The 25116-nt window shown below is 41.7% G+C and overlaps 1 protein-coding gene across 2 annotated transcripts; it reads right to left on the reverse strand.

Moving 5' to 3' along the window:
• Positions 1–537: 537 nt before the first annotated feature.
• On the reverse strand, positions 538–24743 carry LOC137439740 (uncharacterized). 2 transcript variants are annotated; one of them, XM_068135794.2, is made up of 6 exons: positions 24603–24743; positions 14648–14725; positions 14347–14424; positions 11425–11529; positions 7482–7623; positions 538–946 (listed from the first exon to the last, which is right to left on the reverse strand). In XM_068135794.2, the coding sequence occupies exons 1-6, from the start codon at positions 24655–24657 to the stop codon at positions 922–924; spliced, it is 483 nt and encodes a 160-aa protein (XP_067991895.1). In that variant the 5' UTR covers positions 24658–24743; the 3' UTR covers positions 538–921. The 2 variants fall into 2 exon arrangements, with proteins under 2 accessions (XP_067991895.1, XP_067991896.1); XM_068135795.1 differs by having other exon boundaries at positions 7455–7623; positions 24603–24731.
• Between the last annotated feature and the right edge of the window lie 373 nt (positions 24744–25116).

Consider the following 25116-nt stretch of genomic DNA (forward strand, 5'->3'; position numbering starts at 1 on the left):
ACAATCTACCATGTCTGTAAAATAAAAGTATTTTCCTTGGAGAACAGTAAGGATTTTAATGTCAATTGCGATGATTGATTCCATGACCTTATAATTGGAAGCAAGATAATAGGCCTGTAAATCACTGCAAATACACAAACATGTTTTGCACCATGTAGTTGACTTACTTCCAGGCAGGCGGAAACTGAGCCAATGAGAATGATCGGGTGAGCAGAACAGAAAGAGGATGAGCAAGAGCAGCATTGTAGATTTTTAAGACACTTCCACTGATGCCGTCTGGTACTCAATTTGTCGACCTCAGAGGGATGACAGGCTGAGTCAACCCCCCTGGCGTTAATTCAGCGATCGACCAGGATTCAAAGTCAGGATCCTAGAATCCCAAGCCAGCACCCTAACCACTAAGCCAACATAGCCCACTTGGGGCTATTTATTTATTACTGCCGAAGGTAACTGCTTGCTCAGAAGGGGGTATCTATCATGGTACATCCAAGACCTCAAATCACTGGAAATGAAATAAATACAAACTGCAGAAAAAAATAATGCTTGGAATTTTTATTGAAACGTGAAGGCACTTTAAGTCCAAAATTTGGCATTTTTCATTTTAACAAAGGTGAACCGATATAATATGTAACCAAAAGCTCCAAACAATGCACATCAAAACGTTACAAAAGTGCATCTTGACAAATATTAACGGCTGCAGTAAGAAGAGCAATTGGCCCCCCAAAAAGGAAAACTTTTAAACTTAGAAACCACAGAATCACAATTAAAATTCCTAATAACAAAGAATCACAAAAAAGCACTTTAAAAAAAATATCTGGTTCAAATCCGAGCCCCAAAAAAATAAAAACCAAAAATAATCATTTGTGCAGTGGCAGAGGCAGTGCAAATCGAGAGGGGGGAGGGAATCACACCATGAAATCTTCAAATGATCGTGTCCGTATCACCCCTGGAAGAAAACGCAAAACCAATATTTTCACAATTACGTGAAGCAAGTTAAAATTACGGATATGAATACAGTACGTACAACTATGAGTCACATGGGTAATGGTTCTACAAAATTGGGTTTCAAGTTAGCTCACTGGAATGAGTGCAACTTCAACAATTTCAGATTCGGGCCACACCATTTTGGGAAGGCGATCACAAACCACCCAGCATGTTCATGGTCTCGGAAGACGTTTCAGCATCCGATATTCTTTTATCAAAGGAAGATATTTCCTCAGCTCAAACGCAAATAAACAAAAAAAAATTCCAATGATTAATATTTCAATTTGCACCAGGAAGATCTTATGAGAAGGCCTGGAACCCCACTCAAATTATAACAAGTACAGATACATTCAAAGTACACCGCCCCCATGCCGATTAATTGATTAATTAATAAATCAAAAATAGCCTTTGCAGCCAAATCACCTGGTCATTGGCATGTCCAAATATCAGCTTCCTAACTCAAAAGGTGCCTGAGTTAATGGTCAGAAGAGAAAGGAAATTTGATTAATTAAATAAGTACTTAATTAATCGCTAATAATTAAATAACTCCTCAATTTATTGATTAATCAAAAAATAAAAAATATCGTTTTTGACAAAGGACTTGCTCACTATTGTGACGAAATTTCAGCTTCCTCGCTCAAAGGATGGCTGAGATATCGCCCGGACAAACAAACAAGAAAACAAGAAAACAAGAAAGAAAACAAACAAGAAAGAAAACAAGTACACATACATTCAAAGTACACCGCCCCCATGCCAAATAATTAAATATCCTGCACCCGGCAATACCGCAGTGCAGCTCATAGAGGCTGCATTGGGAGGGAGAGGTGTACGCTAATTGATCAATTAATTGTATAATTAAAATCAATAAAAGATTATCAAAAAATATTTTCTTAATCAATTGGCTAATAGCATAACTAAACCACGAGTGCTTCATCCGAAGACGTATCTTTTAGAAATTTAATTAAATAAGTCATTAATAAAAAATTAAATAATTAATTGATTAATCAATAAATAATTAAGCGATTAAATGATTAATCAATAAATCAAAAATATCCTTGATAGCCACATCACTTGGTCACTCATGTCCAAATATTAGCTTCCGAGCTCAAAAGGTGCCTGAGATATTGGCTAAATGAGAAAGAAAATAAATAAATGATTAATAATGAAAATAAATAAATAATAATCATAAAAAAATTAAATTATTAATCAATTTGGTCAGAGAACACATAAACCACCACCATTTCATCAGAATCTGTAACTTAAAAAAAAAAAAAAAATTGTCATTAATCGAATAATTAAATAATTAATCGATTAATTGATTAATTAATAAATCAAAAATAGCCTTTGCAGCCAAATCACCTGGTCATTGGCATGTCCAAATATCAGCTTCCTAACTCAAAAGGTGCCTGAGTTAATGGTCAGAAGAGAAAGGAAATTTAATTAATTAAATAAGTACTTAATTAATCGCTAATAATTAAATAACTACTCAATTTATTGATTAATCAAAAAACAAAAAATAGCGTTTTTGATAAAGGACTTGCTCACTATTGTGCCGAAATTTCAGCATCCTAGCTCAAAGGATGGCTGAGATATCGCCCGGGCAAACAAACAAGAAAGAAAACAAACAAGAAAACAAACAAGTACACATACGTAGTGTGTTCAAAAAGTATCCGACCTTTATTTTTCGTGCGTAAAAAAAAGAAGCTAGGGAGGCGTTGATTGGTGCACGTATGTAGGCGATCCTAATGCGCACGCGTGAATTTTTTCCCACCTGCAGAAGCTGTCATTCGGCGGCAGACCCCCGATGAGTGAGGACATGTAGGTGAGCACCGTCGGATTTTCGTTTTTGACAAAATGACGGAAAAACTTGAACAACGCTACTGCATCAAATTTTGTGTTTTTTGGCCTCGGGGATGTTGGATGCTTCCATTGTGATGACTGCAACTTGGTTTCTGGGTCGTACCCATAAACCCAGGACTCATCGCCAGTGATCACTGTGTTGAGGAAGCTGGGATCGCTGTTCACAGTCTCCAGCATGTCCTGTGCGATCTCCAAACGGAGTTGCTTCTGCTCAATCGTTAGCAGCTTTGGTACGAACTTCGCTGAGATTCTCCTGAAGCCCAAATCCTCCTTCATAATGGAATGAACGGTGTTGAATCTTGCGGATCGTTTCCACTTGGGAATCGCCAAGCTTTACACAAAATTTGATGCAGTAGCGTTGTTCAAGTTGTTCCGTCATTTTGTCATAAACGAAAATCCGACGGCGCTCACTTACATGTCCTTGCACCCCCTCTTCTGTCTGTGCTCGGTCCCCCGAACATTCCTGCAGGATGCACAATATCTTCCCGCAACCCTCTTCTGGTGAAACTGCCAAAATCAAGACTCTCTGCTCACCATCACTCTTTCATTCATCTTTTCTCCCGCCTCTGGAACAAACTCCCACACTCTCGTCATTCCCACTCCTCATTCCAGGTCTTTAAAACAGGTGTTCACCACCATCTCTTATCTTCCACCAATCCAAAACTTTGACCTTTTCTACCCCCATTAATACACCCCAAATCCACCTTTTCAAATTCCGTTTTCTTTCCTGAAAGTCTTAGTAGTGTCCATCTTGTTTATCCCGTGTTTCCCGCCCCAGCCCTCTCCCTTCCACAGATCTCCCGATGTTCATATTCCCTACTGTTGGTGTGCGTCCTTCTCTCTCCCCCTCTCGTATCGCACTCCCTTTATTACATGTTCTATGTGTTAGCTCTTACACAAGCCTCGACTTGGTCTAAAAAAAAAAAGAGCTTGAAAAAGGGGAACGTGCCAGGCATTGATGAGGTGTGTTCAAAGATTATAATTGCAACGGGAAAAGTCAGTCAATTGGACGAAGAGGTTGTTGAATGTATGTACAATAAATGGTTCAATTCCAGAGGAGTTGAGGACAGAGTTAACTCTGCCGATATACAAGAGGAAGGGGGATGTTCAAGATCCGGTGAAGTACATGCGGATGGGGGAAGAGAAAATGGCAAAGAGCAGATAGATTGAGGTAACCAGGTCGGAGGAAAAAAGGAAGTCCACGGTTGAGATGGGAGGATTGTGTGAAGAGGGATATAAATAAGGTGAGGGTGGTTAGAGAGTGGAGAGAGTTGGTTGAGGACAGAGGGGAGTGGAGGAGTATCGTGGTCAAGGCATGGGAGAAACTTGTTGCCATCGGACCTCACTCCTTATAAAGGGAAGAGGAGAACAACAAAGGCCCAAACTGAGAATGGCACCAGCAAGCAGAGCAGTGGGTAAACTAGTTATTAGTACCACAATAGAGGGGGGGTTAAGAATAAAAAGAAAATGTGTTTTGGAAAGTGCCATGTTAGAGTAGAGAAAGCCTGGTGTTGGCTTAGCGGTTAGGGTGTCGGCTTGGGATCCTAGGATCCTGGGTTCGAATCCCGGTCGATCGCTGAATTATCGTCATCGTCATCCTTCCGAGGTCGGCAAATTGAGTACCAGTTCACTGGTAATTCCCTGTGTGTCGCAAGAAGCGACTAACAGGGTTGGTGGCAGGAAGGGCATCCGGCCATAAAACATTGCTTCAAAAAAAGGGGACCATGGTGCCCCAAAAAAGGCCAACCCCTGCCCTGCGGGGAAAAATGGCCTCTGAAGGTGGTTCTTCATGTTAGAGTAGAGAATAGAGATTCTTCCCTTGGCAGCCTTTGATGTCTGCGGCCGCTGAAGAGACGTGTGGTCCCGACTCAGTCTCCCATTGAAGAAATTTGCATAATAGAATATTCCAGAATAGTGCTTTGCTTTTTTGCAGAAAGAGAGAAGTTTTTTGTCTTACCTGGTTAAAGGTCCTATTCCAAAATTTTGGCAAGGTTTTCATCTTTCCCAGATAGGTAGACAGTTACGTGGCTGCAATCCTGTCTAAATTCTGTCCTGCATCCCCTGGTGTTGGGCTAGCGGCTAGGGTGCCGGCTTAGGATCCTAGGATCCTGGGTTCGAATCCCGGGCGATCGCTGAATTAACGCCAGGGGGGTTGACTCAGCCTGTCATCCTTCCGAGGTCGGCTAATTGAGTACCAGTTCACTGGTAATTCCCTGTTTGTCGTTAAAAAAGGCGGCAAAAATGGTTGGCGTCAGGAAGGGCATCCGGCCGTAAAACACTGCTTCAAAAAGGGGACCAAAAAAACAACAACAACCACAGTTCCCGAAAAAGGCCAACCCCCGCTTTGCGGGGAAAAATGGCCTCTAAAGGTGGTTATTTATATATATTATATATCCCCTGGTTGTCCCTCTCCGTCTACTGTCTCCCTCCACCCTGCTGTTTGCGTTTCCTCCTTTCTCCTGCTGTTTCTCCCCCTTTCTCCGAACTAAACTTTGTTATGTTGCTGATCTGTTCCGTCCTAGCTCTTCCACGAGTCACGACCATGTATTTAAAAAAGCAAAGAAAAACCAGTCGAAACAATAACAGAGTGGATGAAGCTAGGTGCTTTTCTTGTAGCTTTGGCTGTGCTAAACTAGCTCGAGTCCAATGACACAACCCAACCAATCACCAGTTCAACTGGCAAAGTCATCACAGAGGGAAAGAGGGTATTTCAATGGTGATCAAACAGTGAACATTTTACATAAAAACCCATTCTATGCAAGCAGAAAAAACACCCTGCAAAATAAAAACAAATAGTGACTTCAGAAAGTATTCACACCCATTGACCTTTTTCACATTTTGTTGTTGCAGCCTGAATTAAAAATGGTTTCAATTGAGATTTTAAAAAATCACTGATCAACACATAATACTCCATAATGTCAAGGCGAAATTTTTTATTTTTAGAAATTCTTACAAAATTAAAAATTAAAAGCTGAAATGTGTTGAGTCAATAAGTATTCAACCCCTTTGTCATAACACTGCAAATTGAGCTCAGGTGCATCAAATTTTCTTTGATCAACCTTGAGATGTCTGTACAACTTCATTGGAGTCCAGATGTGGCCAACTCAATTGATTGGACATGATTTAGAAAGAAACACACCTTTCTATACAAGGTCCCATAGACAATGCATGTCAGAGCAGAAACTCTACCATGAAGTCCAAGGAGCTGTCCATAGGACTTTGAGATAGAATTGTGAGGAGGCATCGATCTGGGGAAGGGCATAAAGCAATTTCTAGAATGTTGAAAGTTCCCAAGAGCACAGTGAGCTCATTAGGAAATGGAAAGAATATGGAACTACCAAGACACTTCCTGGCGCTGCCAATCCGACCAAACTGAACAACCTGTCAAGAAGGACCTTGGTCAGGGAGGTGACCAAGAACCCAATGAGCACTGACAGAACTACAGAGTTATGTGGCTGAGATGGGAGAACCTGCCGGAAGGACAACATTCTCTGCAACACTTCACAAATCTAGGCTTTATGGGAGGGTGGCCAGACGGAAGCCACTCCTGAGAAAAAGGCATATGACAGCATGCATGGAGTTTGCAAAAAGGCAATTGAAAGACTCTGAGAGGGTGAAGCAAAATATTCTGTGTTCTGATGAGACGAAACTCGAACTCTTTGGCCTGAATGCGAAGTGCTACGTCTGGTGGAAACCAAGCACAGATCACCTATATAACACCATCTCTACCGTGAAGCATGTGGTGGCAGCATCATGCCATGGGGATGCTTTACAGCGGCAGGGACCGGGAGTCTTGTCAGGATAGAGGCAACAATGAATGGCGCCAAATACAGGCAAATGCTTGAGGAGAGTGATTCATTGTGCAAAAGACCCGAGACTGCGGCGATATTTATACTCCAAAAGGACAATGACCCCAAGCATACAGCCAAAGCAACACTGGAATGACTTCAGAACAAGAAAGTGAAAGTGTTTGAGTGGCCCAGCCAAAGCCGAGACTTGAATCCCATTGAGAATCTGTGGAAAGACTTGAAGATTTCTGTTCACCGACACTCCCCATCCAACTTAACAGAGCTTGAGCAAATCTGCAAGGAAGAATGTGAGAACCTCCCCAAATCTTGATGTGCAAAGCTGATGCAGACATATGCATGAAGACTTGAAGCTGTAATCTCTGCTAAAGGCGCTTCTACAAAGTATTGGCATAGGGGGCTGAATACCTGTTTAAATTAGATATTTCTGTATTTAATGTACAATAAATTTGTAAAAATTTCTAAAAACATGTGTTCGCTTTGTCATTATGAGGTATTTTGTGTAGATCAGTGACAAATTTTTACATTTAATCCATTTGAAATGCAGACTGGAACATAACAAAATGTGAAAAAGTCAAGGGGTGTGAGAATACTTTCTGAAGGCACTGTAGATAAATACTGTGCACCAAAATTAATGCAGAACAGAACGTGCTTTTTCTCTTTCACATTTTCAAAAGTCGGAACCCTAAAATTGTCAATGAAAACTGCAATTGAAACGTGTTGATACAAATTGCCAAATTTTTTGAAAAAAATAATAATAATAATAAAAAGAAAATCGTCTGAGTCGAGGAAAGCTCATTTCACCTGGCAGAAAGACGCTAAATCACTCACAGATGCTGGTAGTTGCTGGAGCGGGACTTGATGAACTTGTAGGCAAAGAAGGCAATTCCCTGCAGAGCAACGATTAACACCATCCCACCCACAAAGCTTGCCACGTTAAAGTTGTGTTTTGCAAATGCAACAAGTTCTCCATCTACAACACACAACATACAGACCACAGAAGTTATCTTGTATCCTTTACCTGTCAGTCACTGTATCACAAACACCATTACAGTTGAATTATAAACGTAAGCAAATCAAGAAAACATGCAATGTTATTTTGAGGTCACATTGTTACCCTCGCCAGAGGAAAGGGTATTGCATTTGAGTCCGTTTGTCTGTCTGTCTGTCTGTCTGTTTCTGTTTATCTGGCTGTTTTTGTTTGTCTGTCTGTTTCTCTGTTTGTCTGTCTGTCTCTCTCTGTCTGTTTGTCTGTGTTTTTGTTTGTCCGCACAGAATAAATATGATTTTCTGTGCAACCGGTGGTGCGAACGACAGGAAATTTTCAGCATAGGTGCACCTCCTCCTGTATAATTTTTTTACGCTAATTATGACGTCATCGGTCCTGTGGTATGGGCGCCATCTTGGAAAAACTGAAAACCTTTGCACCTCGATATCTCCGAAAGCGCTGCATAGAAAAAATCGAGACATGGAATTCCATGGGGAATAACATATGTTAATGATGATGCCATAGGTGCCTCCCATTATGATGTCATAATTCGACAAGTACAAAACTTCATCCAATCAAGATGAAATTTTTTGAGCATCATCTAGGGATAAATTGGTGGAGGAAAAAATAATGATGGCATCATCGGTCACGTGGTTTGACCGCCATATTTGTTTTAACGCAAAAGCCTTACTAAACACTAAAAACACTTCCTGGTGAAGGTCTGCAATCTCTCATTGCTCTTTCTTGTTACCTCTACCAAGTGGATGGAGGTTATGTATTCGCGCATTTGTTTGTTTGGCTGTGAGCATAAGCAGGATAACTCAAAAAGTTAACGACAGATTTAGCCAAAACTTCGTACAAAAAAAAGTGATTCTTCACCATCAAGTAATAGGGCCAAAAATGACACATAGCATGACATTTCAAAACGTTGTGAACGATTCAGACGAAACTTGGAGAACAGGTTAGGTGTGTGACAAGGACCAATTGATCATATTTTGGTGAAGATCCGGATCCAGATACTATAATTAATGTCATTCTTCACAATTGAGAGATGGGGGGAAAAAACAACATATACTTCAAAAAGATGCAGACAGGTTACGACAAAACTAGGTGGACGAGTTGTGTAGGTGACAAGAAGAAGCCGATTCGATTTTGGTGCAGATCCGGCCTATCAGTGGGACACAAAACGTAAACTGTTCAGCCCGGTGGAAGTATGCTCTTTACTGAGTGCCGTTCTAGTTATTATATTGTTACATGTGTAAGGGGTGGGAGAGGAAGGATCTCCAGTTAGAAATATTAAGATAGCATGGTATGTGTGCTCAAATAGGATAGATCTTTTCCATTGTAACCAGGGACATGTTTGGTTAATTCGTCCTGTGTTTATGCGCAATGAAGGTGGTTTTGTAACCGATAAAGGCTAGCGTAGGGTTGAGGTTGTAAATTGTATGCACCTTCCTGTCAGGCAAAGATGGATCAGCTATGATTCCTCCACAGAAATCACAAAGTTAACTAAATGACTATTGAGTAGTTCTCATAAGCACCAGCGTACCAGTGTAGCACATTTGGAGGATCTGCATTTGATTCGCTGAGTGAACACGTTTGATTCAGAGGCCGACAACAATCACATTCCATCACCAGGTGAGAATAATGAATGAACATCAAGGTGAAGAGCATATCAGAAAGAAGTACAGCAAGCTGATCTTGCTCTCTCATTAGTAACGAAGAACACGTATCATCAATAGTTTATGGTGGCTCACAATGAAGTGGCAATAATGGCACGACTACTCGTGCAAGTACTCAACTGTAATCATTTGTTTTTCGGTGTTCTGTTGGCCGTGATTGTCTCTTTAATTGCACCTTTGCTTGGTCCCAAGTCCAAGCATCTTGATGCGAGATGAATCCCCACTCAATCTCACAATTATAGAGTAAATGACAAGAGAGTCGGTAATTTTCCACGAAAACAATATTTGAGAGCAATCAGTTTCTACTCTTCCTGTCGCTTGTCTACAAAATGATCGGCATGCCAATATGGCCACCGGAGGACTTCCGTTGACTTCACTTTGAATAACAGGTATCATCAATAGTTTATCCTTATCCCGAGCCTCATTGGTCCTCCAGGTTTATTTTTAGACCTCCGTGCGTGGCAGTGCCAAGTGAGTGACATAGTAAGGTGAAGTGAACGACAAGATATTACGTACGCAGTTCAGTCACATGCACTACCCCGTGCTACGGTAGTGTTAATTCACGGGCCAAAAAAAAAGTGTGCGTGTTGTTGGTTGTTATCTCCATTTGCGGGCTTCAGAAGGTGGAACAGAGCCTTCCCTGATCTCAATGTACCCACCACGTGTGTCTGTGTGCGTGTTTGAGTATGTATGCGTGTGTGTGTGTGTGTGTGTGTGTGTGTTCAGTCAGTCACTTGCGCTACAGCTTACAGTTCACTCTGCATGCACTGTCACTCTGATAAACGCAACAAAAATACATCCTATTCTCCTTTGTAATAAATGTTCGATAGACCAAAGAACAAAGTGTGGGCCCCACGGTGTCCCCCGGTGTGATCTTTTTTAACACGAGATAGCATTGTTTCACCTTTTTGTACAATCTGCTTTCATTTAGCTTTTAGGATGTTATGTCATTTCATAAGGAGCTTGGTGAAGGTATCTTCTATAAAAAAGTGAATGAGACATTGTTTGTTTGTGACCCTTTTTCTCTGAGCTCCTAAGGTTAATCGTGATGAAACTTTATAAGATCACATTTTTTTTGACCATGATACCCCTTATTTGGGGTTTTGAACAGTTATTTTTCTCACAATTCACAACTTATAAACACACAAGCCACCACCTGTCACGGGAAAGGGGTGGGAGTCCGGAGGGAAATGGGTGGGGCAAGAGGATGCAGGAGGAGAGAGGGGGGAGGGGAAGGAATAGGGTGGGAGGATAGAGGGGTGGGGTAGGAAAAGGTGGGAGGAGGGAGGAGGAGGGAGGGAAAGGGGTGGGATGGGATTCTGGAAGGAGGAGTTGGGGTGGGAGGAGATAGGGGATGTTGTGGGATTAGGGAGGGGAAGGGGTGGGAGGAGGCAGGGGATGTTGTGGGATTGGGGAGTTGAAGGTGTGGGAGGAGGCAGGGGATGTTGTGGGATTGGGGAGTTGAAGGGGTGGGAGGAGTGACCCAGCGTTGCTTTGCTAGTATTACAGGAGGAAGAAAAAGAAGAATTACAAATGGTCTATATTGGGTCTGTCAGTTTTGTAGTTCAGCGATGTTGTCCAAAAGTTTCACGAGTGTTATTGGCTGTGAAATCCTCCACAGATGACTAGGTCGGTACTTTGTAGGTTTACAAGTTTGTGGCTTGGTAGACATTTTTAATGGAGTGTCCGGGGCATCCCGACACAAGTCGACCGACTTCCTGATGAGAGATGGTTCTTCAGCAAAGTAGTCCTATCCGTCCACAAATGTGAACTTTACAAGATCTCATGATACCCATATCCATAGTTCATCTGATTTCTCTTGCTCCCCAATCAGGGAGTCGTGTGGTTGAAAAGACAGCAAAACATGGTGGTGGTTGTGTGCGCGTGTGATTTGTGTTGCAGCTCAATGAGCCGTAGACCTTATTGAAAAATGAAATAACTTACCAACTCTTAGCAAATGACAGTGGGATATTTAACGTCCACCAACTTAAGCTAACAGACAGGACAGCCAGCTTAGTGTCCATCATCCTGGGGATGCACAATTCCTACTCACTGACAGCAATCACTCTTGCTTTGACAAGGGCCTCACAAAGTAAGGTTATACCTTTTGATGTTGAAGGGAAGTCCGTGGTCTGAACTGTAGTGGAAGGATTTGTTGGAGCAGAAGTAGATGGTGGCTCAGTTGGCTGAGTGGTTGTGTTCAGAGGGGCTGCAAACAACAAAACGGAGGATAAATAAAAACAAACGATATTGTGAATTTATATTTCACTCTGCTTTTAAAAATAACAGCTATTGACATGTTGAAGAAGAAGCATCTCACAGCAGAATTTCTGGAACAAAGACTAGAAGTCCTACCAATTACCAACTGATACTGACTGTGCAGGAAATGTTGCCAAGTAATATTTATCCCCGACTTAAAACGCAAGCCGTTTCTTCAATGGAGATGAATGATCTTTGACAAGAACAGTCACAAGTAATATCCAAAGAAGAATACAAAGAAGAAGGAGAATGAGAAGAAGCAGAAGAATAAAAATCAGAAGCATAAGAAGATGAAGAGCTAGAAGACAAAGAGTAAGAAGATGATGAAGAAGAAAAGGTAAAATAAGAATCAAAAGAACACCGATTAAAAGAGGAAGCAGCAGCTGCGGGAGAAGACGCCTCCTTGAAAAATAGGCAGATTTATTTCTTTATTTTTCCCAATTTACCTTGAACATTTACTTTAGCCAAATTGTAAAAATTGGTACATATCACTGAAGAAGTGAAAACATATACCAAATAGGATTGACAATATTTGACAACTAGAACGACACTAGGTTGAGCGCATGGTCTCGCCTTGCGTGCTCAATAAAACAAGACCATGTGTACCTGAACACTACTATTATGGGCCAAATACCTGTATCATTCATACACCCTATTATGTCACACACATTGCCATTATCTGTAGCTTTGATTGATTATTAGGATATTTAACGACCACTTTTGTGCACATCAAGGCTAACTCGCTTCAACGAAGGTGAATATGAAAAAATAATTCTAACTATATTCTCCATGGGTAGTCGATCATATGGATTAACTTTCATTTCGATCAGTTAAGTGGTTCTGGAGAAGAATTTTTATTACGTTCTTATTTTAAATCCAATATGGCCGCCAGACCACATGACTGATGACGTCATAAATTTAATTCTTCACTCGAATTGGGACATAGACATGAAGTTTCAGATTTTTCGGATAAGAACTTTGATTCGCCCAAATATGGCTGGAGGACTACTCCACTGATGACGTCATCGTTATCACTTTTATACCCCATGGGAAGTTGATGACATATGCCAAGTTTCAATTTTTAATCTCTTGAGTGGTTTTTGGAGAAAATGTCGAAATTTTTCCTTTAACTAAATATGGCTGCCATACCATGTGACCCATGACGTCAATAGTTATCATTAAAATATTCTCCATGAGCAGTCCCTCTTATGTTTAAACTTTTGCACTGATCGGACAAGCAGTTGCAGATGAAAACAAATAATAGCCAAAACATAGACATACACATACACGCAACAACAGCCTCGGAACCCCGAAAGGGTGAGATTAAAAATAGGGGCAATAGCCCTGGTCGCTCACCTGGTTGAATAAAGGAGTATACTCCCACCGACTAATATATATAAAACAGTATCACAGTATTTTAAACCAATGCCAATGGTTGCTAGGAGACAGGGCAGCATGTAGAATCATACTAACATAATCATAACACTAGACTTTAAACAAACAAAAAAAATGTTTTCTAATGCCGTGAACAAACTTTGATGCATCACGGGTGATGAAGGTTGTGGTCAAGTTTCATGGAAATTGTGTAGTTTCGGAGAAGAGAGCAAATACCAAAATTGGGGGGGGGGGGGGGTCACCCTCCCCTTTTCTACCCCCACCCCCTTCCCCATAGATCTTTTTAGACCTTAATATTTTTAGCTCACCTGGAACGTAGTTCCGGGGAGCTTATAGGATGACGCGTTGTCCATCCGTCAGTCCGTAAACACTTGCAACAACTTCTCTGAAACTGCTGATGGGATTGTGACCAAACTTGGCTAAAATTATAGTTGGAATGTTTGGAACTCAAGTTAGTTCACGGCATTATTGCTTGACTTGCCATTATTCCAGACCATCTTCACTTAAACGACTCGGCCAGGGACCATAAAACACGTCATTATAAAGGCCTTTGGCCGAGGAGTTCCGGGAATCTCGTGACATTGTGAAAGAAAAATAAATCCATCATTATTTGCTTTTAACGATGTGTATATATATGCATCAGGAAGAAGATAATTTGTTTAGGGTCGTTTATTGGCACAATTAGGTTGCAATTCCACAGGGTGTCCGCATATCTTGTGGGATTGCGAGTTTGACAGGCGACCATGATGGGCCATGAATGATATATACAAGAGCCATGCTGTTGCTGTTTCCATCGTTGTTTCTGTAAAGTCAGTGATAGCATGATGGAGGAGGGAAAATAGTTAAATATTCTGCTGTTTTGATTAGGTAATAAAGAAATATGTAATGATCGATGTGGGAATGCCCTCTTGCTTTTATGAGTGGGAGAAGGGGAGGGAGACAGTTTGGGTAGGGAGAAAAGCAAGGATGGGACGGAGTATGGAGGGGAAGTTGAAGCTTTAGGGAGGGGGGGGTTGAGGAGTTGTGGTGGAAGGGGGGGTGGTTCAAGGCTTGAATTGGGAGTGTGAGGTTGAGGCCTTGGGGTTGAGGGTGGGAGTTTGACGCCTTGGGGTTGAGGACCGGGGTTGGGAGGCAGCAGGTGGGTGATGACATTGGGTTTTTGAGGAGTTGAGGACTTGAAGCCACATTTTACATTGCGAGGATGTTTCACGGGTCCCTCCTAGTATTTAATAATTTGCCCTTGACTATTCCAACGAGAAAAGCAAATATTCAAACCATTTAATGCAATTTTAAAAAAAGGAAGAGTGAAATGCTTATTCAACGTCAAAATATTTATTTGTCTCAGATGAGAATATCGATTCAGCAGTCCCACCTGTTGACATATTGGTGGTACTTGAGAATGGGAGCTCTGTTGTCTGACTCCCATTGGTGGTAGGATGTCCTGTGCTACCTGAATGAAAAAGTAGTTCAGGATGAGAGTTGTAAAAAAATGCATTTATAACAAATGTAACTGAGTAGCAACACTAGTTTTAAAATGTGCTTCACAGCAAGACAGCTAGCGCTGTCTTAACGCCATATCCTTGTCTTTTCCCTACCGTTCACTTCAGGGCTCAGACAAGGTTCCAGGATCTCCGCACACACATACAAGCACACGAGAAGGAGGCAGGACATACCTGTTGTTGGCTCTGTGATAGGCGTCAAGGTAATGGTTGGTGACTCTCCAGATGGACCATGCGTGTCGTTTCCATCGGCTACAATAAATAAGAAAGCAATCAGAAACTGTCTGGTAAAACAATCGCTTTATCCATGTACATATATAATGCATTCCCATACACCGCATCAATGTACTCCCAAGTTATATAATCCGACTGCACTTCAAGGGTGAGAGGGAGTAGGAGGAGGAATGGGAGTTTTTGAGGAGTTAATGAGATTCATACTCCCAGGGAGGGGGAAAGGAGGATTGCAACCCCTCGCCCAGACTTGTTTTGTGTGGTTTTACCATACGTATTTTATAGACGTGCTCACATTCTAATTGTACATACTTTATCGAGGTATATGGTTAAACCACCTTTAGAGGCCATTTTTCCCCGCAAAGCAGGGGTTGGCCTTTTTCGGGAACCGTGGTTGTTGTTGTTTTTCGGTCCCCTTTTTGAAGCAATGTTTTACGGCCGGATGCCCTTCCTGACGCCAACCCTTTTTGCCGCCTTTAACGACAAACAGGGAATTACCAGTGAACTGGTCCTCAATTAGCCGACCTCGGAAGGATGACAGGCTGAGTCAACCCCCCTGGCGTTAATTCAGCGATCGACCGGGATTCGAACCCAGGATCCTGGGATCCTAAGCCGGCACCCTAGCCGCTAGCCCAACACCAGGGATTCAAAAAATATATATCACGCACTACATTCTACCACTAGGTGGCGTCTGTGGCCTACATGAGAACATTCTGTGCTGACAAACAGACAAACGAGCAGACCCTAATGTAATATACCCTCTCCTTTGGTGTGAGAAAAGGAAGAGAAATCAAAACCGCATCTCCAGGTCAGACCGATTTTTATCAAAACTGTGCCAAAAGTTCATCAAGAATTTGTATACTTATAAGAAAGATAATGGCATGGTAAGAATAAACCCACCAAATGAAAAGTAGTGACACATGCCATACACTTTTAAGCCACAACCAACCACTTCCAAGCTGAGGAAACACGATCCAAAAGGAACAAGATTAAAGGAGCGGAAACAGAAGGGAAGAACTAGAACAACACTCGGTAAATCTCATACCTCCATCAGGCTGAAGAGTTCACGCTTTGCATCCAACGGATCTGGATCCGGACCTGAACCAAAATCTAATCGGCTTGTTCTCGTCACAGAACCAACGCACCGACCTAGTTTTGTCATAATCCGTTCATAACTTTTTGAGATATCGTGCTATAGATCGTTTTTTGGTCCCATCCCTCAAAGGTGAAGAATCACTTTAAAAACTCCCAGATTCAGATCTTCACCAAAATCAATTCTTCCTTGTCACACTCGGTTTCATCCTATTCTTTGCATAGTTTTCATTCCTTGCTTATCACAATTGGTCAAGAAACATTTCTGGGATCAGAGCAATACTGGACAGATCGCCAATCTAATGCAGGATACTCTGCTGAATATGGCAGGAGTTTGTAACTTGTTCGGGTTTCTGATGACACGTTTTCTCCTCGTGGCAAAATATATAATTATATGGGAGTGTAATGTCCACCAACAACAGGTGCTGGCAGACAGGTCCTCCGGCTTAATGTCCATTTGATGGACGGCAAACACACCGATGCCTCGCCCTGTTGGTGAAACACCGGGGTGAGAGGTTGTAGCTGGCTCAGGATTCAAACTCAGGTTCAACAGCTCAAACACGAGCTTGAATACCCCCAAGCCGGTGGTTCTTAACCTTTTTACCTCCGCCACCGAAGGTGGGTGGAGGTTGTTTTCACCTCTTAGTCAGGTTCACTATGTCAATAAATTATATTTCGTTCAAAATCATGGTAGATTAGCAAACCTATACATTTTTGGAAAGGTTATAGCATAAGGAAACTAAAAATCAATGTTTACATTTGGAGAGATACCTGTATGGCGGCCATTTTGGATTTTCAAAATGGCCACTGTAAAATACATATTTTGTTCTATTTCTGCCTCTAATTACCCTAAAAACTTTTTAAGATATACTAAACCTATATTTTCTGGGACAAGGAATCCAATGAAAGTATCAAATTAGTGCTATGGGGAATGGTAAGACACGAATCAAAGGTTTTGAATTGCAAAATACTGTCTTTATATTCGCGATAAGTTGCATAATCAAATACATGTTCTCATTTTGTACAGGCAGTTAATAACATCAAAATGTGTCACAATAATTCATATCACCAAACATACACAGGCAGTCAGCAAAATCATATATACACATGCAGTCGGTATAACTTCACATCTACACAGGCAGTCAATGACAAAATATACACAGGCAGTCAATGACAAAATATACACAGGCAGTCAATGGCATCAAACATACACGATTACAGAATATGCCATTTAGAGTTCGCCATCACTGTCCTGTGTGTCGTATCCGACAATATAGTCCGCATCGTTTTCACAGTCCGTTCCACACAAGCAAAGGTCGGTCAAATTGATTGGCAAATCGAATTGGTCGAATGGTCGATCGAAGCGATTGGTCGAATGGTCGAATTGGTCGAATGGAATTGGTCGGAATTGGCAAATGTAAACATTGATTTTCAGATTTTCCATGTAATAACGTTTCCAAAAATGTATAGGTTTGCTAATCTACCATGATTTTGAACGAAAAAACATAGTGAACCTGACTATCTGTCTGTCTGTCTGTTTGTTTGTTTGTTTTTGTTTGTGAACAAGATATCGCAAAATGTTGTGAACGGATTTGGATGAAATTTGGCAGAGGGGTAGTGTATGTGACAAGAACGAAATTATTAGATTTTGGTGAAGATGCGCATTCAGATACTAGAATTTTTAAAGTGATTCTTCACCATTGGGAGATGGGGACAAAACGACATATAGCAGGATATCTCAAAAAGTTATGGATGGATTTGGACCAAACTTGGTGAGGTTGAGTGTGTGACATTGAAGAATCGATTCAATTTTGGTGAACATCTGAATATGGATTCGGATATGAGAATTATTTAATTTTTAATTGACTTCACTATTGAGTGATAGGGCTAAAACCGATAAATAATCATGATATCTCAAAGAGTTATGGACAGATTTGGACGAAACTTGGTGGAGAGGTTGGGTGTCTGAAAAGAACAATTAGATTCGATTTTGGCAACGATCTGAATATGGATTCGAATATGAGAATTATTTAATTTTTAAGTGATTCTTCACCATTGGGAGATGGGGCCAAAAACGATACATAGCAGGACATCTCAAAAAGTTGTGGACGGATGATTTTGTATTGTGATTTTCTGGTCTACTCTGGGATACAAAACGTAAACTATTCACCTGGCAGAGGTATGCTCTCTACTGAGTGCTGTTCTAGTTTGGTACCTGTACCCCTTCGTTCTCAAAATATTTGAGTGCACCTTGTCAAAAATCAATGATTTAAAATTAATGACTTGGAATTGGATTCTAAGCACTCATTCATTAACTGGCTGGCACATTTCGCACCCCCAGAAATGACGTTTTGCATGCCAGGTTCAGAACCACAGCCTAAGCGAACCTGCTAGCCCAATGTCACATGACCAAAAGTCCATTAGGGTTTTGTAGAATCTCGCTATGTTAACTATGCAACAACAAACCTGGTTCGATGATTCGGCTCTTCATATTTCAAGAGCAGAACCAAAATTTTAGCAAAGCAATGACAGCGCTTGGATACATCCCAGTGACAAAACAGGAAAAAAAACATCATTGTTGGGTATTATTTTCAACTTAAGATTGGACAGGCTTAACCTGTTCTTACAGGTTACTATAAACTACAGTATGCAGTGCAATTATCCAAATTTTTCTGTTTAAATGTTGTAACAACTACATTCCATACAATCACATTTCACATTCTTGGCAGCTCTTAAACAAATGCGAAGTACAACGGCACTCGGTATAGCGCATACCTCCACCACGCTCAACAGTTTACATTTTGTATCCCGCTGATAAACCATGTCTGCATCCGGACCTTAACCAAAAATCTAATCGGCTGGTTCTTGTCAACTACCCAACTCATCCACCAAGTTTCATCTAAATCCGTACACAACTTTTTGAAATAGACTATATACAGTCACGTGAAAAAGTAAGTACACCCCATGTAAAGTTTTGACTTTTTCAACATATTTCAACATACAGCTATTTGATCTTCATTTCAACAATATTGATAGATAAAGGTGATATAATATAACAAATATCATGAAACATTTATATTTTGTAGTCCATTGTATAATTTAAATAAACATAAATGCAAATTTCGCATGTGGAAAAAGTAAGTACACCCCGACATTTATCACTACTTCAAATACCTAAAATTAGAATCAGGTGCAACAGCTCAGGTGCAAATGATTAGAACATCGTTAGGGAGGATTGTGGAGGAACCTGTCTTATTTAAACCTCAGACATTTCGTTTGGTTTGCTCTTTGTTGTTGAAGTGTGCGGCGTCACCATGCCGAGATCAAAAGAGCTCTCTGAGGCCTTCAGAAAGAAGCTTATAGATGCCTACGAGTCTGGGAAGGGATTTAAACAGATCTCCAAACAATTTGAAATCAATCATTCGACTGTCCGGAAGATCATCTACAAGTGGAGAAGATTCCAAACAACTGCCAACTTGTTCAGGCCAGGCCGCCCCAGCAAGTTCAGCCTGAGAGCAGACCGCAAGATGCTGAAAGAAGTCTCTAAGTACCCCAAAATGTCATCATGGGACCTACAGGTAGCTCTTGCCACTGTTGATGTCAAAGTGCACGAGTCTACCATTAGAAAGAGGCTGCACAAATTTGATCTGCATGGGAGGTGTGCCAGGAGGAAACCTTTGCTGTCCAGAAAGAACATCAGGGCAAGACTAAAGTTTGCCAATGAACACCTAGGCAAAGACCAGCACTTCTGGAACAATGTGCTCTGGACAGATGAGTCAAAGGTAGAGCTATTTGGCCACAATACCAGAAGACATGTTTGGCAAAAACCAAAGACAACCTTTGACCACAAGAACCTGATAGCAACTGAAAAGCATGGTGGTGGAAATATTATGGTTTGGGGGCAGCTTTGCTGCATCAGGGCCTGGGCAGCTCACCATCATAGAATCCACGATGAATTCTTCATTGGCCAAAGGGTGCTTGAGGATAATGTGAGGCCATCTGTCGGAAAGTTGAAGCTCAACCGATGGTGGACATTGCAACATGACAATGACCCTAAACATACCAGTAAATCCACCAATTAATGCCTGAAAAGAGAGAAATGGAGGGTTCTGGAATGGCCAAGTCAAAGCCTGGATCTAAATCCCATCGAGATGTTGTGGGGGGATTTGAAACGAGCTGTGCATGCAAGAAACCCCTCAAGCATCGCACAGCTGAAACAATTCTGCATGGAGGAGTGGGCAAAAATTTCTCCCAGTCAATGTCAGAGACTGGGAGACAGTTATAAGAAACGCCTATTTGAGGTTGTTTCTGCCAAAGGGGGCAATACCACCTATTAGAGCCAAGGGTGTACTTACTTTTTCCACATGCGGAATTTGCATTTATGTTTATTTAAATTATACAATGGACTACAAAATGTAAATGTTTCATGATATTTGTTATATTATATCACCTTTATCTATCAATATTGTTGAAATGAAGATCAAATAGGTGTATGTTGAAATATGTTGAAAAAGTCTAAACTTTACATGGGGTGTACTTACTTTTTCACGTGACTGTAATTATGTTGTTTTTGGGCCCCATTTCTCAATTGTGAAGAATCACTTACAAAATTATAAAATTAAGCCCGTCAAAAATGATGGGTAGGAACAGTTTATTTGACGGTGCAGCCTCGTGAGCGTGCCGAAGTCTGAAGCCTCAGCCTAATGACAGGTGTGCTAATGTCTTTATTTATTAGACATCCTACGGACGTAAATAAACACTCGTTTTAATCCGCGCATGTTGCACATCACGTGCAGCAAATTTCACCTCCCTGCACCTTGTATTTATTGTTATTCAAAAAAACCGCTTCTGTACACCGCCCTTGAGGCTCGCAACCTCCATCGACAGCAACGCAACGCCCTTGTAGACATGCGACATGTTGCAGTTAAAAATAATTCAACACAAGACTGACCCCAAACAATACTATGAATTTTCACATGAAAGAGTTCACAAAAGCAAAATTAAGCTGAATTAAACTGCCAACTCTAAAAACGAGAGACAAAGTACAGCACTTCCTCTCAACATTGCACTTGTTTTCTTGTGTTAAACGTTAACAAAGTGTTTAGAAATTGCAATATCCAGGATAAAGACACCAGGAAACTTGTGTGGACTTTTAGATGAATCCGAAACACATCAAGAGACTGCAGATAAATCGGTGAAGTATTTGAGATTTGAACTTGGGATCCAAGCAGTTTGGGAAGTGTCCAGATGGGAACAACAAGCAAGCAAAGCGTAATTTCCGAAAGCAAAACGTTCAGCGAAAAGATTTGTCCGCGCTGAAATTTATTTCACAAAAAAAATTGCTGCCTGCTCATCATATAGTGCTAACTGTGTCTTTCCTTACTCCTTGAAGAAACGTGACCAGATCATATTCTGAGCTAAGTCCACATCCGATTGTTCAGGTGGCTGATAGGCCCAGGCACAACTGTTTATTGCCTGATGGTTTCATAAGCTTCGCATTCTTCCTCTACGTTTCCTTAATGGCATCTGCAATAACGGCTCAACAATGCAACCCACCCATGTCAAGCCGAGACAACAACAATGCAACCCACCCATGTCAAGCCTAGACAACAACAATGCAACCCACCCATGTCAAGCCTAGTCAACAACAATGCAACCCACCCATGTCAAGCCTAGTCAACAACAATGCAACCCACCCATGTCGGGTCGTGTTTAATGATATTAAAAGAATACCAGCAACTAACTTGCCTCTCCTGACAATGGATGAGTTTCACTTTATTTCAGACTTTGTGCAAACAGAACTCAAGATGGTGGTACGGCAGAGGCATCGGTGAAACTGCAGAACTTTTGAAAAGAGGAAAGCAATGAGGAAAACGACCCCTGACGAGAGGATCCGGGGACACGCCCTTTCATAAAATCTTCACCAAGTACCGCTAAAATGAAACGAGGCGAATTTGATCTACAGGGTTAAATAAATTGTTCAATATAATAAAAGTTTTAAAGTCTGAAGAAAAATAACGAAAAGCGTTATTCAATTGACTCCAGATGATGCAGCCTCTCTTACAACACCATCTTTAGCACATCACATTAGTTGGCCGTGCGTGCCTGTTGCTTGTCCTCGATGACGTCGTTAAAAGCAGGACGTTTCCTGCTTGGAATGATTTTCAATTTTCTTTGACTGCCAGACAGATTGGAGCAAATGCTGCACCGCGACTACGCATGCCCAATGGGAAAGAAACGGCGCACAATTTGACAAATCCAGAGCCAAAGTACTATATGACCCTATATGGGACTTTTGAAATGACTTGATCCGCCCCAGAAGGTTCCCTCGGCGCGCATGCCCAGAAACAGCAATCGTCGAAGCAAGTGAACCTCGAAAATGCGCGCGCAGCAGAGTTTGTTACCGAAAATGACGAGTTTCTAAAATAAGCCGAAAATACAATGAAAAAGTACCCGAGAAAGGCTACGGTGTGTTTCTGCAGGAGAGTTCAAGGTAGACTGTGTGTGTGTGTGTGTGTGTGTGTCAGTGTGTCAGTGTGTCAGTGTGTCAGTGTGTCAGTGTGTGTGTGTGTGTGTGTGTGTGTGTGTGTGTGTGTGTGTGTGTGTGTGTGTGTGTGTGTGTGTCAGAGAGTGTGTCAGAGAGTGTGTGTCAGAGAGTGTGTGTGTCAGAGAGTGTGTGTGTCAGAGAGTGTGTGTGTCAGAGAGTGTGTGTGTCAGAGAGTGTGTGTGTCAGAGAGTGTGTGTGTCAGAGAGTGTGTGTGTCAGAGAGTGTGTGTGTCAGAGAGTGTGTGTGTCAGAGAGTGTGTGTGTCAGAGAGTGTGTGTGTCAGAGAGTGTGTGTGTCAGAGAGTGTGTGTGTCAGTGTGTGTGTGTGTCAGTGTGTCAGAGTGTGTGTGTGTGTGTGTCAGAGTGTGTGTGTGTGTCAGAGTGTGTGTGTGTGTCAGTGTGTGTGTGTGTGTGTGTGTGTGTGTGTGTGTGTGTGTGTGTGTGTGTGTGTGTGTGTGTGTGTGTGTGTGTGTCAGAGAGTGTGTGTCAGAGAGTGTGTGTCAGAGAGTGTGTGTCAGAGAGTGTGTGTCAGAGAGTGTGTGTGTCAGAGAGTGTGTGTGTCAGAGAGTGTGTGTGTCAGAGAGTGTGTGTGTCAGAGAGTGTGTGTGTCAGAGAGTGTGTGTGTCAGAGAGTGTGTGTGTCAGAGAGTGTGTGTGTCAGAGTGTGTGTGTGTGTCAGAGTGTGTGTGTGTGTGTCAGAGTGTGTGTGTGTGTCAGTGTGTGTGTGTGAGTGTGAGTGTGAGTGTGTGTGTGTAAAAGAGATATAAATTTGAGGAACAGAAATGAAAAAATGAGGTGTGTGTGTGTGTGTGTGTGTGTGTGTGTGTGTGTGTGTGTGTGTGTGTGTGTAAGTGTGTGTGTGTGTGTGTCAGAGTGAGTGTGTGTGTGTGTGTGTGTCAGAGTGTGTGTCAGAGAGTGTGTGTCAGAGTGTGTGTGTGTCAGAGTGTGTGTGTGTCAGTGTGTGTGTCAGAGAGTGTGTGTCAGAGTGTGTGTGTCAGAGTGTGTGTGTGTGTGTGTGTGTGTGTGTGTGTGTGTGTGTGTGTGTGTCAGTGTGTGTGTCAGTGTGTGTGTGTGTGTGTGTGTGTGTGTGTGTGTGTGTGTGTGTGTGTGTGTGTGTGTGTGTAAAAGAGATATAATTTTGAGGAACAGAAATGAAAAAATGAGATGTGCGTGTGTGTGTGTGTGCATGTATGTGTGTGTGTGTGTATGTGTGTGTGTGTGTGTGTGTGTGTGTGTGTGTGTGTGTGTGTGTGTGTGTGTCAGAGTGAGTGTGTGTGTGTGTGTCAGAGTGAGTGTGTGTGTGTGTGTCAGAGTGAGTGTGTGTGTGTGTGTGTCAGAGTGAGTGTGTGTGTGTGTGTGTCAGAGTGTGTGTATCAGAGTGTATGTGTGTCAGAGTGTGTGTGTGTCAGAGTGCGTGTGTGTCAGAGTGCGTGTGTGTGTCTGTGTCTGTGTCTGTGTCTGTGTCTGTGTCTGTGTGTGTGTGTGTGTGTGTGTGTGTGTGTGTGTGTGTGTGTGTGTGTGTGTGTGTGTGTGTGTGTGTGTGTGTGTTTCGTCGCTCTCTTCTATCAACACAACAGGAAATGAATGATAAGAACTCGACACCTCTGGGTCTCATCCACGGATATTTCTCGTATCTCAGATATTGACTATTGTCGTGAGTCCGATTTGCATCCAGGAACACAACAATAATGGTTAACCATCTCAAAATTGCAGCGCTATCGTTAAAATGCTGAAGATTCAGTTTAAACTCTGATTTGAATTCGATTTGTCCAGAGCAACGGCAGGTTAAATGTGACCGTAAAAACGGAAAAAACGCACACTGCGCATGCGCAAAGGAACCGTTGGCATTCATACGTCATTTGGAAAGCCCCGTATTCCTTTACGCCGTACCAGCAACCATAACATTTATCACTGATAGAATTTCCCGGAATACTTTTTAAACTTCTAACCCGTTAAATACCATAACTGTGCATGGAACACGTGTCTTAACCATCAAACTCGAACAACACGAAAGTTTCAATCAGAGATCGATTTCTCGCATAAGCTCCCGAAACGTGAAGTAAACTTGCGGTAGAAACTTTTTTCTTTTTTTTTTTCATTACACGAAACCTGAAATCGCTATGCTACCTTCGATTGGCAAAACGAGCAAAGGGCTCAGTTAAAGAGGTGCAATGAAGAGCGCACACTCACAAACAACATTATCACCCAGAAACCCAAAATGTTAATGAGAACATCGAATGCGAAGATAAATTAACAACTTACCGACACTTGCGCGAAAACAAGCAAAGAAAAACAAGGATAAAAAGAGGAACTTCATGGCTGCGAAATACGCTGAAACTGATGTTATCTCTTACTTCCGGATATGACACCCTTCCCACCCCCCTGCCTAGCTTCTTCTTCTCTATTATGTTAATATTAAGTTGACAGAACACATATTCCACCTAATGAAAATATAAAGGACAAAATCGTTTATTTCTCTACAATTTAAATATACTTGAAAACGAATACTTGATACAGTGTACCGCTTCATGCGACACATACACCGCTCAAGCTGTACTTCAAATTATCAATCATTCATCCGGCGGCGGCGCCGAATCGTAAACTCTACACTCAAGCATTTAAATGAGACAAAAAAGACACATTTTCGATTGTTATCGTTGCTCTACTGGAAACGACTAATTAGACACATTAGATAGCCCACTGCACATAAAATCATCAAAATAGCTGGATTGTGAAGCACAGGAAAGGATTGTTTATTCATACGCGGTGTATAGCT

This window comes from Myxine glutinosa, chromosome 14 (genome assembly GCF_964187855.1).
Source record: "Myxine glutinosa chromosome 14, kmMyxGlut1.1, whole genome shotgun sequence".
NCBI classification, from domain to species: Eukaryota; Metazoa; Chordata; class Myxini; order Myxiniformes; family Myxinidae; genus Myxine; species Myxine glutinosa.